Source organism: Oreochromis niloticus, linkage group LG12 (assembly GCF_001858045.2).
Source record: "Oreochromis niloticus isolate F11D_XX linkage group LG12, O_niloticus_UMD_NMBU, whole genome shotgun sequence".
NCBI classification, from domain to species: domain Eukaryota; kingdom Metazoa; phylum Chordata; class Actinopteri; order Cichliformes; family Cichlidae; genus Oreochromis; species Oreochromis niloticus.
The window spans coordinates 21,811,197-21,829,378 of record NC_031977.2 but is presented as its reverse complement, the minus strand read 5'-3'; the positions used below and the strand labels follow the sequence as shown (position 1 = coordinate 21,829,378).

General features: G+C 39.1%; 1 protein-coding gene across 3 annotated transcripts in view; it reads right to left on the bottom strand.

Moving 5' to 3' along the window:
- Positions 1-18,182, bottom strand: part of grid2 (glutamate receptor, ionotropic, delta 2) — a 483,691-nt gene that overhangs the window by 203,120 nt on the left and 262,389 nt on the right. For all 3 annotated transcript variants that reach the window (XR_003213195.1, XM_005452094.3, XM_005452093.3), the window contains exon 3: positions 11,970-12,257. Coding sequence is in view for 2 of the 3 variants with exons in the window: in XM_005452094.3 (XP_005452151.1) it covers positions 11,970-12,257 (288 nt within the window). In the remaining variant the exon portion in view is untranslated. The remainder of the gene's footprint in view (positions 1-11,969; positions 12,258-18,182) is intronic.

Genomic DNA, 18,182 nt, shown 5'->3' with positions numbered 1-18,182 from the left:
TTTTTGCTCTCGTTTTATTCGTTTTACCTTAAAGCCCGGGGCTTCACATTCTCTGAGTCCCCACAGAGAGCTTAACAAACACTTGTAAAAAACCAACACTTTATAAAAGGCTTGGCACCTTTTAGATGTGCATCACTTTCCCCATCTCCACACAAACACACACACACCTACACACACACACTACTCCTGCCTTCATATGCCTTAAGTGTCTAAACTTTTCTCCCCTGCTCTAAGCTCCCTTCTTTCTTCTTAACTGATATTTCTTTCTATACTGTTTGATCATGACCTTCTTGTGAGTTGAACTGAACTACCACTCTAGTCGTTTAACAGTGTGTATATCTAAGAAACAATGATTCTCCATCTGAATATAAATGAGTCTCTAATCTTATAGAGTTTTTCTTTATTTTCCTTTCTTTCCTCTGTTTTTTTGGATTAGCCTTTTCTAGTTTGTTTATGTCACTCTAAGCCTCCTGGGTCAATAACTGAGAAAAAGAGATAGTGTTTTTCTGCTAGTGGATATTATTGAGGAAATGAAAATATATAGAATATTATGATTAAAATATGCCACAGACAGAACATGACATACTCTAGGAACACAGGACCAAACCACAATAGCATGGTTTGGTCTTATGAAATGTTTTGTAGGATTTCCCAAACCTCATTCTCTTAATGAGTGTTAGATTATCTTCTCTCTCTTTTGCTTTTAGTTACCTCTCTCCTCTTCAGCTTTCTCTCAAACTCAAGTATTGCTAAAGAAAATTTCCTTACTGTAACCTCCAAGGATGTAACCTACTACTCTGGGGTCGTTGACTTTTGTAAAAGGTTTTCACCCTTTCTAGTTGTTTTTGCCTGTTTTCCTTTAACTCTGCCCGACCAAATCTGCTATGCCTTCAGATCTTTGTCCCTTTCTGCCATAATGTTTCTCTTTTCACTTGTTCTGTTCACATTATCTTATATCCTTTTCTGTCTTGCTCCCAGTCTCCTCCAGAGGGAAATCCAAGTAAAACATGACCTCACTATATACAGCTTTCAGATCTTTGGTGTTTGGCTCACTAGTGTGACTGTTTGTCTTCATTTGTTTCAAATTGTTTTTATCACAACCTTTTCCATGTCTTTCTTGTCCTAACTGTCAGCTTTTATATTTCCTTCAGCTTTGCAGCTTCCTGTTACTGCCATCTATACATATATCTCTCATAACTCCTTATTCCATTTACCCTTAATTTACCCTTTATAACCCTTTGGCGGGGTTTGGGTCTGTGAGACCTCTTTTCAAACCCTGAGACCAAAAGAAAAAAAGACTGCAGCTCATTATTATTTTGAACTCAGATTCCTTGCTATTGGCTCATTTTCTGTGAAGATCACATAAAATAACACATTTCCAGTAAGTTAATATTGTACACCCCCTTACACATTTATATGACAGATGTGGTTTTCAGGCCCACTGGACCCATGGGTCACAAAGGTGTGGAGGTGCTGTGTCCCTTCACTCTGTTTGCCTTATGCATGGCCTGCTGTTGGTGTGTGTGTGTGTGTGTGTGTGTGTGCGCAGTGTGTATTTGTATAAGTGTGTTTTCCCTTACAAGGTTGCAGCATTGTTATATTTCTATCACCTACACCTGTCTGCTCCCAAATTCCCACACTTTTTACCATCTGCCTTGTGGGAATCTTTCTATATTTTCTCATGCTCTGTCCCAGCAGCAGATTGGATGTGAGACACAACAAATAAATAGCTTTGCCTGTGTGGCTTCTTATTGATCAAGACAGTGAAAAGATTTTCCGCTCTGAGAACTTCAGTGATTTTAGAAGAAAGGAAGATTTTGAACCTGATGAGTTTTCAGAACATGAGTCCTTTTTTTTCTTTATTGGATAGGACAGCAGGCAGGGGGGTGGAGAGAGAATGAGAGGAAATAACATAGAGGAGATGGTCTGAGACAGACTCAAAACCAGTCCCCTGCAGCGAGGACTCCAGCTTTCAGTACATGTGTCACTTGTTCAGCCAGGTGAGCCACAGCAGCAACCCCAATTCGGAGTCTGACAGTGAGTTTGAAGAGAAGGATTAGATCGACCATGAGATTGGTCTTCTTGCCCAAAGAATGAGCCAACTACTTGGTTGCCAAGATGGTAAAACCAGGGCCAAAACAAATGGTGTTTACTCTTGTGTAGGACATCAGATGGGATTTTTAGCTTTTCATCAACATTGCCATCTAGAAAGTTATCTGTATCAGATGTTTCTCGATCATAAATTCTGATCCAGTAGCAACAAAAGTAAGAGGTGCTCTAACCAAAATGGTTAGGAAGACACAATATACATGCATCAGGAGAAAGATATACATATGCAACACACAGATCAGAGTTGCCCTTTAGTTGTTGTATAGGCCAATACGAAAAGGCCATTTATTCGGTCGGGCTGATGTGAACCTTTTCCATTTCTAATTAAGTTCAAAGAAGTAAACATCAATAGGATTCGAAAACCTTGCTTCAAGATAAATATGTTTGGGGGTTTTTCCACCCAAATCTTGGACAGAAGGTAAATGCCAGATTTTAACCATATATGTGTTCTATATTGTTTGGAATGGGGACAAAGTAAACATCTGTTAAAAGTTCATACATAAACTGTTATAGGTATTGATTTAATAACCCAGTAATACCATGAGTCCACCAGACCCATAAAAAAAATGAACACCATTAAACAACTTCACAGTAGCCATTTTTTCAAGCTCTCCCTTTTCATCTTCATTAGCCCTCACTCAGTTGCGTCTTGTGCAATTTACTGTAGGCAGAGTTCAAACATGGGTTCGCATTCAGGACTGGAAATAGAAGATGTGCAGGCAGACCCAGAAGGAGCAGCAGCAAAATAGACCACATAACAGTGAATAAAATCAAAGGAAAGATTTCTTCAAAGATCAAGTAGACTTATGCAAAACAACTTAGTTCGCTCACTATTCAAGATCTGCCTGTAGTAAGGGTTACAAAGCATGAAGGTGGTATCTTCAAAGCCTTGGATGGTTATCTCAAGGGTGTGGGTGAACAACTATCAATCAGTCATAGAGTCTTCTTTTAACATGCACCTTTTGGTGCAACTAGTGATCTACCTGGGGCCACTGGGTGTTTCTCCAGAGTGACTCAGCTGGGAGGGATCAGGCCCTAACTTGTGACCAGCTAGCATGACCTCCCTGACCTCTTTCAGTGTTGGTTGCTTGATGTCAAACTGGATGTAAGGTGGAGGTGGGGATATTGTCCCAGTGATCAAGCTTTTGATCTCCCAGTGTTGCTGTAAGAGTGGCTGAGGTGGCTATTACTTGTCTCCGTTGAGAAAAACAGGTGACCACTGTGCTTCTGTCCCAGTAGCACAAATCCAAATGGGTTTGCGATGAAGGTGCTGGGCTTGTACAGCTTTCCTTGCCCCTTTTTTTGTCATTCAGCATACCAGACGGTGCCTAGCTTCTCCCTCGGTCCCAGTTCCCAGAGTTCAGTGAGGGCTACTCTCTCATCGTCAGTTGCTCTCTTTTGCTGTTTCCGGCTGTTGGATTAGGATCTGGAATGTTCCTAGTGGGCTGTTTTTCTTTGATGCCACACCTGTCTACACCTATAGTGATAGTGGTGAGGTGCTCATTGTCTGGAGCCTCTAGTCCACCTCTCCCTTGACTGGTGCATCAAGTGCTGCAGCCACATCTCCATTAAACAGGTACCACTCTGTCTCTCCTGGTTGGTGGCTTTTGTATGCAAAGAAATTCTGAAAAGGCTTTGTACAGAAATGAGACTAAATCAATTGTTATTTAAAGAAACTAAGAAAAACACTCATTGCCTAAATCCCTGGGGGAGTGGGTCCTTTGTCTCTTTAGGAGCAGTCTGAGAAGAAATAATTAGCTCTGAGCGATTATTAATATGCTTGTCACTCCAATGATGCTGTGGAGATCAACTGATCATCTTTTCCATTTAAAATGTAAACAGGCATACTTGAGCAGGCATCCCAACAAACTTAGTATTAAAGAAAATGTTAATATATACACATAAAGTTGTTCTGAGCAACCACCTTTCCCAGTGATGTAACATTTCTTTTCTGATGGGAGTGGTGTCTTCCATGCCAGCATCTATGAATGATGAATAGTTTGATGAAAATGAAATGACGTGAATAATTTGCTGAAGTCTTGATAAAGTCAGATCTTGACCAGACTGAAGAGTAATGGCGAATTATGGAGAGAGGTATGACAATGCTCCCCACCCCCATTATGAAAATACCAAATGAGGTCAAAGTATTCTTAGGGAAAATATTCAACCCCTACTTACCCCCATATATCCCTCAATGTCAGAATGTTTCTGATAGATAAAACACTAAGTAAAAGTGACTGAGTGATGGAATAGAAAAGTGCTGCATAAATATGGGCAGAAATCTGTGCCATCAGAAACTGAATTTGAATAAGTTAAATTTGAATTTGAATTACTCGGATTGAATCTGAATTGTAACTTGAATGAAAGCTTTTGAAAACTGAATTTGAATTAGTCTAATTTGAAATTGAATTTATGGTTTGAAAATGAATTGATTTGCTTTGAAACTGCATTTTATCCTTTAAAAATTCAGCTCTCGAATAATTTCAGATTCACTTCTCACCATTCAGTTTCAGTTCTACAATTCAATTTCAGTTCCAAAATTCAGTTTTTTGGGACTTACATCCGGTTCCGGTTCAAGCGCAGATTAATAGAACTACAGACTGATAGCGTTACTGACGGAATCTACAGCGTCTTGAGCTGAATTAAGACTTCAGAAGTCATTCGTCATGTCGAATGACCAGCGGATAAACTCTCAGGTTGGTAATAAATGTATTACATGTATAAGAACAAGTGTCATGTTAACAATTGATAGCCGTACAGTAACCTTTATGCTTATTGTAGCTGCTAGCTAAAAACGCTAATTTAGCGTAGTTTGCCCTGAATTCAGCTTTGACAAACAAATATGATCGACTGTTTCTAGTAGAATTCCAAAGTTGTCATCTTGTACCCTCTCAGAGCCCTGTATGCTTGCAGACACCCCTACAGTAAGGAAACATGCAAAACGCTGTCCAAATCTTTGTATTTGAGCTTTATTTATGTCTTACACAGCATCCCAACTCTTTAGCGAACTTAATAACTTTAGCTAAAGTGAATAGTTCGTCTAATTCATTAGTGCAGCATTACTGGATCACCTCTGTTTGAAGTAATATAATATGATATACAACTATCACTGAAACAGCGAACTTTGTAAATAAACAACACTTCTCATTCTCTAAACGTTTGGCCACAGCTGTAGATTACACTATCAGTGCTTTTTCACTCTTGACAATAATTACATTTCTAAATTCTCTTTGTGCATTTACAGGTAAACAATCGCTAATATTTTATCTAAATGACTGCTTTGTGTTTGAAAAGGTGAAGAGCCTGAGGCCGGTGACACTCCAGTTCTACTCTAAGTACATCCTTACGGTGGCTCACAGGACAAGGCGACATTCCTGTCCTGCCAGAAGAGAAGAGAAACTTCAGAGTCTTCATGAAGTTCAACCACACCTGTCATATGGAATATGACAGGGGTCTCAAACTCCATTCCTCAAAGGCCGGTGTCATGCAACTTTTCCATGCCCTCGAGGACTGGAGTTTGAGACCCCTGCTGTATGGTGTTCATGCAGTTTTCTACCCCACAGTTACAGCATGTCTGACTGCCTGTTCAGCATATGCAAAAATATATGAGTTTAAGCATGTGATGACAAAGGCCTTCCATTATGGTGTTTGTCATCACATGTCACAGACATCTGGATGATCATTTGGAATAAACAAAAAAACAAAAAACTTGTTACTTCATCTTTTATCTTTATTATTATTATTGTTCTTATTTTACATTTTTCAAGTTAGGCATTGGGTTTATTTGTAGTAGTCCTTTCCAGCTTCTCTCCCTCTTCCATATTACTGTGTCAGCTTGTCAGCATCTATTTGGGGTTGGGAGTGGAACAGGAAGTAAGGAACAGAAAGTGCCATTTAAACCAGGAGAGGTTCTTATATTTCAGAAGAAGGGATTAATTCAAAAGAAATGACCTCAATGCCATATTTTATTTAGGAACCCTAGAGAGCACTTTGCAAAATAACACATTCTTATAATTTCACCCTCAGATGAGCCAGGCTACGACTGTCAGGGAAGGTGATGTAGGTACAGAGCATGTGAGAGTGGTTAAGTTAATGTCTCTTGTCTAGATGAAGGCACAGGAGGGATCAATGGCACGGCGTAGAGATTCAGTATCTTCAGTCTTCAGTGGACACTCCATTTCTGGCACAAAACACCTGTAAAAGAGGGTCGATTTAGGAGGTGACCCGACAACTTCAGCCTGTCAAACATAGCAATGGAGCAGTATGTTAAAAAAAAACCCCAACTAATTAAGCATGCACTCAGTACCCTAAGAATTATTATGGTAGTTAAACACAGTGATAGTTGTATATCATATTATATTACTTCAAACAGAGGTGATCCAGTAATGCTGCACTAATGAATTAGACGAACTATTCACTTTAGCTAAAGTTATTAAGTTCGCTAAAGAGTTGGGATGCTGTGTAAGACATAAATAAAGCTCAAATACAAAGGTTTGGACACCGTTTTGCATGTTTCCTTACTGTAGGGGTCTCTGCAAGCATACAGGGCTCTGACAGGGTACAAGATGACAACTTTGGAACTCTACTAGAAACAGTCGATCATATTTGTTTGTCAAAGCTGAATCCAGGGCAAACTACGCTAAATTAGCGTTTTTAGCTAGCAGCTACAATAAGCATAAAGGTTACTGTACGGCTATCAATTGTTAACATGACACTTGTTCTTATACATGTAATACATTTATTACCAACCTGAGAGTTTATCCGCTGGTCATTCGACATGACGAATGACTTCTGAAGTCTTAATTCAGCTCAAGACGCTGTAGATTCCGTCAGTAACGCTATCAGTCTGTAGTTCTATTAATCTGCGCTTGAACCGGAACCGGATGTAAGTCCCAAAAAACTGAATTTTGGAACTGAAATTGAATTGTAGAACTGAAACTGAATGGTGAGAAGTGAATCTGAAATTATTCGAGAGCTGAATTTTTAAAGGATAAAATGCAGTTTCAAAGCAAATCAATTCATTTTCAAACCATAAATTCAATTTCAAATTAGACTAATTCAAATTCAGTTTTCAAAAGCTTTCATTCAAGTTACAATTCAGATTCAATCCGAGTAATTCAAATTCAAATTTAACTTATTCAAATTCAGTTTCTGATGGCACAGATTTCTGCCCATACATAAACACCACTCGATTCACCATTTTCTTACTTTTTCTGATGTTGGCTTTCTCCTTTAATTTGGTACTCATCCATATATGAACACACAGTGACTCCAATGTATAGTGGAAAGTCAATACTGTATTTCCAAACTTGGTTATCTTTATTGCTATTGTTTTATTAGTTAAAATCTAAATCTATTTGTTTTTCTTTAAAAAAAATAGACAAATTTTCAATTCTGTTATTTCTGGATATAAAACAATTTCAGAAAGAAAAATCCCAGAAGACCTAGTGTTTAAACACTTTTCTTTCCCCAGTTGACTGTGTAGTCAACAGTATTATAGTTTTTCTTTCTTTCTTTCACTCATTCTTTCTTTTTTTCTTCAATGCAAGGTGACACGACACTCTTTAGTGTAACATCAGCACAGCAAAGTCATACATAAGAAGCTGTGGCAGCAGGTGCTGGCATTTTCACACTTTTCACAGCGCAATAGTGGAAAAAAATGGAACAAAGAGGTCCATTCTACTCATCTGGTCCACTGCTCCGTACAGAAAAACTGTTAAAAGGAAGTTTAGATGAAAATGTGGTAGATTTGAAAGTATAACATTTTGTTTTAAAACTACTAACATACCTCATTAAGCAGTACTCTTCAAGGTAACAGTCATTTTTAATTACAATGGACCTACACCAACCTACGTTCAGCACAGGAAACTGCAGCATTTACAATATTATGACAAACATGGCCCATTATATATTTTGCAGAGTTTTTCTATTGACCTCCAAAGTAAATGTGGTGTTGGAGTCTTTGTGAGGTAAGTGGCTGTGCCCCTTGTTGATGCTTATAAGTGACTTTGCAATAGTCAGCCTAATGGCATATGGCTGTTTTTGATGTCATAATCTGTGGATGTTTATTAATGAGGTCAAAAATTAAGTATATATTATCTGTGACCTCACTGGTTCACTGAGTGAAATAAGTATTTGAGCCCCTACAACCTGAATTCTGGGTCCTGCAGATTGACCTTGTGCCCATGTGGCAAACAGATTACAATCAATCAATCAATCTGTTAATCTATTATAGATACTCCTGATTGAGACTCATTGTTTGATAAAGCCCAACTGTCCACAGAACCAGTTTCTTACATTCCAACTTTTCCACCATCATGGGCAAGGCCAAAGAGCTGTTAAAGGATGTCAGGTACATACTCGTAGACCTGCACAAGGATGGAATGGGCTACAAGACCATTACAGGAAGCTTGGTGAGAAGGTGACAACTGCTGTTGAATATGACCCAAAGAACACAATCCTGACAGTCAAGCACAAAGGTAGAAATGTCCCTCCTTCCCTCAGCAAGAACACTGAAGATGATTCATCCAGGATGACCCAAAACATATTGCCAAGGCAGCAAAGGAGTGACTAAAGAAGATGCACATTAAGGTCATGGTGTGGTCAGAGTTTGAGTTGTCAAGCAGCAACTAAGAAACCTAAAGGATTTAGAGTTTCCGTAAAGAGAAGTGGGACAATATCCATCCTGAAATGTGTGCAAACCTGGTGACCAGCTACAGAAAAACATCTTACTGCTGTACTTGGTAAATGGGTTTCTCTAAGTACTAAATCATGTTTTACTTATCATTCAAATACTTATTTAACTCAGTCGCAAGTAAATCAAATTACAACTTTTATGTAATGTGTTTCTATGAATTTTTGGTTGATATTCTGTCTCTCTCCATTAAAATGAAACTACCATGAAATAGAGACTGTTTACTAGTTTGTAAGTAAGCAAACTTACAAATTCAACAGGGGATCGCATGATTTTTTCCTCCACTCTAGTAAGATTTCCAGTAACATTTTAAAATAAATAAGTGCATTTATCTACACAGAAACTCATATTCAGCAACTGTATTGATTTTTCCTAATAAGAAAAAATAAAATACTGTTAACCACACAGCACAGTTTTAAAATGGCTTTTCCATGCAGCTATAACCTTTTTCCATTGTGCCTAAGGTCCCTCTTGTCATTGGCTAACAGCAAAGCAAAACAAATCATCTTAATGTCAACAGGGTTTTTTCCACAAAGCGGTGCTCCCTGTGTTTTTCCAACGAGACCAATGATCCTATGAGCAAGGTCACTCAGTTGGTAACAACAAGTGTTATTTTAATTTTGAACATACATCATGTTTTACAGTTAGAATATTAGACACCTGAGGTAAAACTGGGGAAAAAAAATCACATAGGTGGTCAGAGAAGAAAAGGAAAATGGAGAAGAGAGATAAACGGTGAGAAGGGAGAGAAAAATGATAGAGAGAAAACATGTGTTCTCAGTGTCCGGAACGCACCAGTAGAGCTGAAAATAGGGATTGGGACAGTTGCACCGTAGCTTCATTTGAGAGGACACACTTGACTGTCTGTTCTCTAAAGAACTCTCCTTGTACAGAAGCAAGGCCTTTTGGGAACATTGCTATCATCTTAAAAGACCATCTCTGTTTCTCTTTCTGCTTCTCTCTAAGTTTCTCCCCCCTCTCTCTCTCTCTCTCTTGCCTCTGCCTTCTCTCCTTAAACAGGAGGTTAGGCCATTAGGGAACTGTGGTGATGTCTTTAAAGGGCCTTCTGTGGCTGAGAGAACAGCATGGAGAAACCCCAGAGGATCCATGTGATGAATCAGTGGTCACAGAGGGCGGAGGGATTAAAGTGAAGTACGAACATGTTCCTGCATGCATGTGTGTACATGTATCTTTTGTATAGATATTACATGTAAACGGTACACTTGGGAGTAATTTTAGATTTAAAATGGGTGGTTTAACAAGTGCTAGCTTGAAAAGGTAAAAAAAAATCAACTTGCAGTCATGATAAAAGCAAGGTTAGAAAAAAAACGTATCCCTGAAGGAATAAATATATCATTTCATAATCTGCATGCAATTTTAAAGACCTCGTGGTGTGTATGGAAGGCTTCCACAGGATTGCTTAACTTTGCATAATCAAGAGAGGAAACTAAACCTACCGGGTTTGAGTATAATGAAAGGTTTCAACCAACCTCAATCTCTGACAAAAACTTTTGGATTTAAAAGTTATTGTCAGACACACATTAGTTGTATATCTGTAAATTCAATGCGACACCCCGACCGGCCTAGCTGTTTCTACAAGAGGTTCTTTCCTATTAAAAGGGAGTTTTTTTCTTTCTATTGTCAAGTCTGAAGTGCTTCCTCACAGGGGGTCATCTGATTCTTGAGGTTTTCTCTGTGTTTTTGTTTGTTTTGTTTTTTCGCTGAAGACCTTGTAACATTAATCTTTCTCCATAAACTAATGCCACGTTAAACATTAGCTAACAGTAGGCTAACAGTGTAGCAGACTCATAGAGGAAGACTGTGGTTCTTAGCACACTTGAAATTAGTTTTGCAATATAGACTACCAACTACCAGACTGGATAAAAATTCTGTTTTCAAATGTTGTTTTATCATACTGTTAGCATTAGCATTTCTAAAAGGGCACCATTAGCAATGTTCGGTATTCATTCAGTATGAAATGCTTGGCAGAGCTGCCTAGTTAGAAGATACATTTTATGACCTACTGTACTCAGTACACTGACTAAATGCTTCAACCTTCAACTTAAAAATATGTCCACAGGAGTGATCCTATCGGAGTTCAATGCATACAACATATTGATTGTGTTAATTGACTGCAATGAGGGGAATGGAGCTCCATTATGGCTATGACAAGTAAATCAACAGTGAATCACCTAGGGCAGAAAGCGTATACATTGCTTTCTATGAGCTAAAGCTCTTAGTGCTGTACTTCAGTCGACCTACCAATGAATGATGTCACTGCTGGTGTTTTCCATTAGCAAGCGCAATACCAAAGTATTTTCTCTGAGTTTTAACCTATTAGAAGCTTTGCCTTAGTACCTTTCTCTTCTGCATCACCTTTTGAAATGAAAGTAAAGATAGATGGTTGACCTGGAAGGAAAGCCCTACAATGACAGGGAGTCAATCTAGTGATGAGGAGGATAAATCAGATCAGAAGATGCTCTTGACCCTGTGTAGACATATACAGAAAGGGTATATGCTATATGAGAATTAGATCAAGTTTGTACCCTCAAACACAAAGACATGCTCAACTGAGTAAAGAGATAATAAGTTTGTTGTAGACAAGGAATTGCAAAGGGTGGGGTCACTAATCGCACAGCTTACGCAGCCCCAACAAACCACATGCACAGATACTACAAAAAAGCAAAACAAAAAAACCCAACAACATATATATCTGCACACACACCAACAGCAAAAGAAATATTAGATTTCTGTAGAAGAAAACGGACCAAGGTTGACAAATCTTTTTGGCTCTTTATAAAAGGGACACAGGATGTTTCTGGTCTAATGATAGAATTAATGGACCGGAAAGCGTGGTTGCAAGATAAAGAAAGGTAATGCACACAAACAGATGTGTCACTTGCATGAAGACGCAGGTTGCCTCTTTCAGTGTGCCCTGGCACACGTATACACATGCATACGCCTGTCTATCCATGTGTGTTTGGGCGAGAGAAGGTAAGCAAAAAACAAAAAGGAAGTGTGTCCATTATCTTTCTCTGTAATGTACTGTTGGAGATGGCAGTTAAAGCACATCGTCTTCATAACCTACTAAAATGTCACGTTTGTATGTAATGGACAGACAGACAGACAGACAGACAGACAGATAGATAGATAGATATTTCCTTACCGAAATCAGAATCATAGAAGAGAACAAACTTCTGCCAGCTATACTCAGATACCACTTGCATGATGACCTCATTGAGATAGACAGGTGGGCGAACCATTAGGGTGTAGTCATCTGTTCCAGGGACTCGACTGGTGGGTGGGCAGGCTGAACGGGGTGTTCCCGCTGGGGAGCGCTGGATAAAGAGGTGGGGAATGTGCATGGCATCAGCTAGAGTTTGAAGGCTGCCTGCCGACATGCAGCCAATTGAACTGACCAGAGCCAGGATTCCACGGTTCATCAGCTCACAGGCTAGCGGAGGGAGGGAGCAGACAAAGAAGAAAAAAAGAAGGCATATATTACATTTCAAAGCATAGAAAAAATGTTGTACTACTTGTTTTATTCTAAGAAAAATCAGCAGTGAAAGTATATGTCATACTGTTGATCCTAGGAGTCTTTGTAAGAGAGTAAGAGTGCACCAAGGCAAGGTCACCACATTGCAGAGTTAATTAAAGTGCCCGGAAAAACATTTTGGAGATTGTTTCCAAATGCACTGGACATTTATTATGAAGACCGAAGCTATTACAGTCATATGCTGTGTTGTCTAGAAAGACAAAGAATGAAGTATAATTTAACAGATATATGGTAGCAGAGTAGTAACAGTGTCCCTGTGATGTAAAATGCTATTAGAAAACATAAGGACTCATAAATATATCTATTCAAAATATGCCACTTTTGCCCAAGACTTTTTGTGCTCCGCTTCCTAAATTCTCCTCAGCACTGAGACACTTTGTGTGTGCTTACTTCACTTCTTATTCCTTCCTGTTAGGCCTCTAGTGCTATCAAATATGCCTCTACCTCCTACCCTCACAACCCACTCCCCTGTTATCTCCCTTCTTGTTCAAAACAGCCCCTCTGAGTGCTTACCTTTCAGCCCCAATCATTTCAGAGTCACAGTCTTGCAGTGATTTTTATTTTAAGTGCCTTACAGCACTGCAGAATACTATACAGTGTCCTCAGTTTGGAATCATCTGCTTTCCTGTGCCACATCCTATCTAACATTCCTCCTTCAGAATCCTTCGATTTTCACCTCCCAATCTTTCGCAACATCTTCACTCACCGGCCGCTTTCTCCATCATCTCTTGTTTACCCTCATGGCAACATAAACATTCACCTATCCTTGCTTCTTCATTCTTTTGACTCATCACCTCTTTATTGCTTTGGTCTTTTTGTTTGCCTCTGAAAGTCCCCAGCTTTCCCTCTCGCTTTTCCATCCCTTATCTATCCCGATCCTCATTTCATCCTCCTCTTCTGCTCCTCACTGCATCCTTTAATGTTAGCAGTGTTTATTTTACTTCTAGCTGACTAAAATCCTGTCACAGATTCACTGAGAAAAACAAAGAGTGGTGAAAGAATGTTTAAAGACAGTATAGCAACACAAACAGAGATGCAGACACACAAACTGTGAAATGGCAATGTATAAAAGCAAGTTAGCACAATCTAAAACACACACAGTCAGCCTGTGTAATGCCACAGGGAGTAATCTGTTGACACTGCAAAAATAAAGCCAAAGAAAGAAAGTGAAAAGAAAAAAAGTTTCAGAAAAAGAGAAGCTCGAGGAGACAGAATCATCGTGCTGAGAGGGCAGAATAAAGCACTGCATGTGTGCAAGTCTGCATGTGTGTGTAACATGTGACCTATACAATATGACAATGAATACTGTGTCAGCTGGTTGCACAAAAACAACCTAATGAGTTGGATTTCAAAGTGTTCAAAGAGGTGAGGACGAAGTCTCAAATCAGGAGAAATTAGTATGTGTGCCTGTAGATTTGTGTGCATGCGTGTTTTACTGATGCATAGCGTGCTGTCTGATTAATTTCTTTTTGTAGTCTAATTCAGTTTGTTTAATTAAATCAAGTTTAATTAATTCAAGTTAGTTCAAGCATCACTGGCCTTATTTATTTACGAGATGTTACAGTCACCCTAAAACCAAATTCATGTCACTCTTTATTTGTCTGAAATTGTAAACAAAAAAGTTAACACAGAAGATTAAATACGTATGAGGGATGGCCTGCTCAAAAACAGTTTGACTTGAAGTTGACTGACTGGCTAAGGTTGTCACTCAAGCAGTTCCAGGAAACTGATCTAATTTGCAAGCAATAACTTTAAATATATGAACGCAAACCCTTTTTGTAATTAACTGGCAAAAACATTGTTGGAAGCAATTTTCCTTTTTAGCAATAGCTGAAGGGTTTTTTCCAAAGAACCATTTCATTCTGTATTGATGTAGATGATTAATGTGCAGAAGCTAATACAGTTTCAGTCTCACTGCCCATTGTTCAAGTCCACTTTTGAGGAATTAATTAAACTCTAACAATATATGATTAAACTTCACAAACTCTCACCATGCTGCTTAGTCACAGCCATTATTCTTAAAAATCATTGAGCCCAGAATCGATCTACCAGGAACCTAATGTTTGAGCACAGGTAAGTCCAGTCATGTCTAGTGAGCAAGTGAGCAAAGACATCCAGATGGTGCAGCCTGTGCAGTGCACCATAGCCCCAGTCAGCATGTCTATCAAACAGAGCCTTCCACATTACACGGCATGGCTACATTTTATTAAAGTTTGTTGACATGTTATGAGAGTTGTACTATAGTTGTACTTTAAGTCATGGTCCTATCTTGCGAACCAAAGCCCAATGTTTTTTAAGAGATGAGAAAGATAAGATATGCTTGGTCACGGCAGAAAGTGGACAGTACAAAGTTAAGAGCAGCAAATATTAAGAAAAAACAATAGAATAGAATAAAATACTATGTCAAAGGCAGTGTAAATAAAATGTTCAAATGTCTAAATGTACAGTATAAAATCTAGGAATATGCAGCGCACATGCTATTTAATGCAGCCTGTGTTTGTGTGTCTGTGTGAAAGAGGAGGAAAGACTATATGATGTGTGTCTGCTCAATATGATGTGGCAGTAAGGGCCCGAAAAATATCTGCACCTGGGCCTATCACAGGGTTGTTAGACCTGTGGAAGTGAGCCTACATGTCTCTGAATAGTTGAACACGTAACTTGAGGGATGAAGTCACTTCACTGGCTCCCAGTTCATTACAGAATCCCCTTTAAAATCGTTCTTTGAGTTCATAAAGCACTCAATGGTTTGGACCCTCAGTACATCTCTGACTTGCTCAGTGTCTATAACCCAACTAGACTCCTCAGGTCATCGGGTGAGGATCGTAAGACAGTTCCCAGAATTAGATCTAAGTGTGCTGAGGGTGCTTTCAGTTACTGTGGTCTTCTTCTTTGGAAAAAGCTGCCTGCTGACCTGAGGTCAATTGCAGTTGTGTCTACATTCAAAAATAGACTTGAAACCTTTTTATTCTCAGAGGCCTACAGTTAATAGCTGTGTGAGTTTGTGTGCATGTTAACTTCTATTTTTTAGTTTTTGTCTTGTTTTTTTATTTTCACTTATTTTTGCCATAGTTTTAATGTTTTTATTTTTTATAGTTCACGTGAAATGGATTGTGCTATTTAAATAAAACTGGCACTAAGATTGATTTTTGAGCTGAGGACATAATTCATGCATCTAGTGAAATAACTCAGACTGTACATGTGTATTATAGCTGGCATGCTAACTTTTTTTTAACTAGCTGCATTGTTCCAGTCTAGAAACAGCGCATTAGCCTAGCACGATCAATGCTTTGGCTAATGGAAAGCTTTGCTAATCCATTACTTATTAGGGCACTTTGGAGAATTAGTGCCCTCATCCCCTCTACATCACACATTCTTAAGTCTGTGGGGGGCTTCTAGGCATTAGCCTCATTAATACTTTTTGCTAATAACTTAAAGGGCTCGTTGCATTAACCCAACCCAAGTTTACATCACTCTGATGTAGGCAACAGTTTAATGAGTGAACATGAGAAGGAGCTAGAGCTACTGGTACGATGTTAAGCTGTAGGGATGAACAATGTTTTAAGAGTAAATGATAGATCTGTATTTCAGTTCAATTTGGTTCAATCCAATCCGATTAAATTCTATTTATAGACTGCCAAATTAAAACAATAGTTACTTCAAGGCACTTCATATTGTGATCCAAGGCGTAGGCAAAAAATAGAAAGTATTGCTATTTGGAATTCTTGACTTATCATCATGAACTACAACCACCACCAAACCACACTCACAACCCAACATCATCCCCAACCCAGGCACACAAACGCCCCTCCCCTGTGTGGGCAGTATGGTGATGCATGATAAATGATGCCGGACTCAGTCTCCCTAAAGCAGCTAAGACCTGACAAATAGCTATGGAGAGGTGTTCATGTGAGAGATGTAAATATCAGTCATTCCTAAACACAGGCCTCTATCTACAACTTCAGGTGTTTGGCCATGGGGGTTTTATTAGACTCGTCTGCTTTTTTAGTACCATTGCAAAAACACATACTACATAAATCAAGTATACACTCTGTCCCATCCACTTAATGTTTATATGCAGACGTTTTTATGTTTGTATGTCAGTGTGCATTTTACATGTGTTGTTTGCAGTAGAGCATGTTATTGAGCACTGTCTCCTGCTTGTTGGTCTGTCAGAATAAATGAACTGCAAGCACTTCACCTGCATCCAGGTGTGACCAATTCTTCTAGCTGTGTCTCTCAAAGCAGCTCTCCTCCCACCACACACTGACACACACCATACAGACTTTATCACACTGACACACTGTCCTCCAGATTCTGTGGCCCGGTGACTGAAGGATGGAAACAACAGCGAAAGACAGGTGGATAGGAAGCAAGGAAATCAATACCTGAAGAGAACCAATAAACACAAGAAATTTAGAGTCTCTCTCTCCCTAAACCACAGTCTCTGACTCTTTGTGGAACTATTTTATGGAAAGTGTAGTTAACATTAGCATATTATCTCTAATATAACAGTCCTCTTAATCTATGATCTACAATGCAACAAACATATTAAAAAAGACTGCCATTGTGTAAGGGGAGTCTCCTCACAAATCTCCCAAGCATCTCTATTCAGCAGCAAAAACAAAAACACCTAGCAAACAGATATTGTATTATTTATTCATTAGGTTATGATTATACTTCCAGCAACAGGGAGGACTTAGTTTGTTTTCAGCAGATGAGTGGTTGAATGAAAAACCATGTATCCCCTGGCTGTAAGATGAGTATGTAATCAAAATCAAGTGGCTGGTTTGATCAGAAATTCATAGAAAAATAGGAAGTCCTGCAAGCTCGCAAAGCACTGTCCTAGCCAGAAGTGTATCTCTGTGTTTAGTGTGTGAGTGTGTGTGTTTGAATGACCTACTTGTGTCCGTATATTGTTACATGTATTGTTTGAAGGTCCACAGTTCCAAACTGCTGCCATGCACTGTGCCATACACGACTAAGCACTGAGTGGCAGGGAGAGATGCTTACTCACAGTGCTGGCAGGCTGAAAATATGCTCTGCTCTATACTGTAAATGTCTCTGTGAGCGCCTGCGTGGATGTGTGGACTCTTAGTTTGCTGATATACGCTCCTTCAGGGAATTAGCACTTGAATTAATGTGCTCAGGGGGGTAGAATGAGTAAAAGATAACATGCCCTTTTCGACTTTGTTTCTTTAGAAATTTATCACTGTAGGTTCTTTAGACTTCTGGCACTTCCTGTTGCTGAAAATACCAGACCAATGATTTCTCACAAACACAATCTGTTCTTATTCTTGCCCCGGGTAGCCTCTCGACCGTCTACCCTGTTCCCATTAACATTTAATGGACCCCCCTTTGGTCCCTTCATCTTGTCACATTTAACATCATCTATTCAGCTCTAGTCTTTGTGCCCTGGAGATGTATACATCCTCTCTTTCATCCAGGCTCTTTTTGTCTTCTCTGTAACTCTATCCGTGCTCCTCTCCTCATTCCTCTCCTCATGTCTCCCTCAGTACCCTTTACCACTATATTCATCCAGTGGCTGCATTCGCTGTTATCACACTCACCAGATGAATAAGCCTTCCCCTTTTATTTCCGTATCTGTCTCACTGTTTTTTCTTCTTTTTTTATTTGCAATGAAATTCCTAACGTGCCACTTTTCCTACGTTCCCTCTTCTCTTATTTTTGCAAAATAACCCTTAATTTCATTCCACTCATCCTTCCACCTTGCTCTCTTTTGCATCCCTTAACTCTTCTACTCTTCTCCTGCCTCTCACAAATTCAGCTTGAAGTGAACTGTATAATGAACCCAGATTTTAGTTC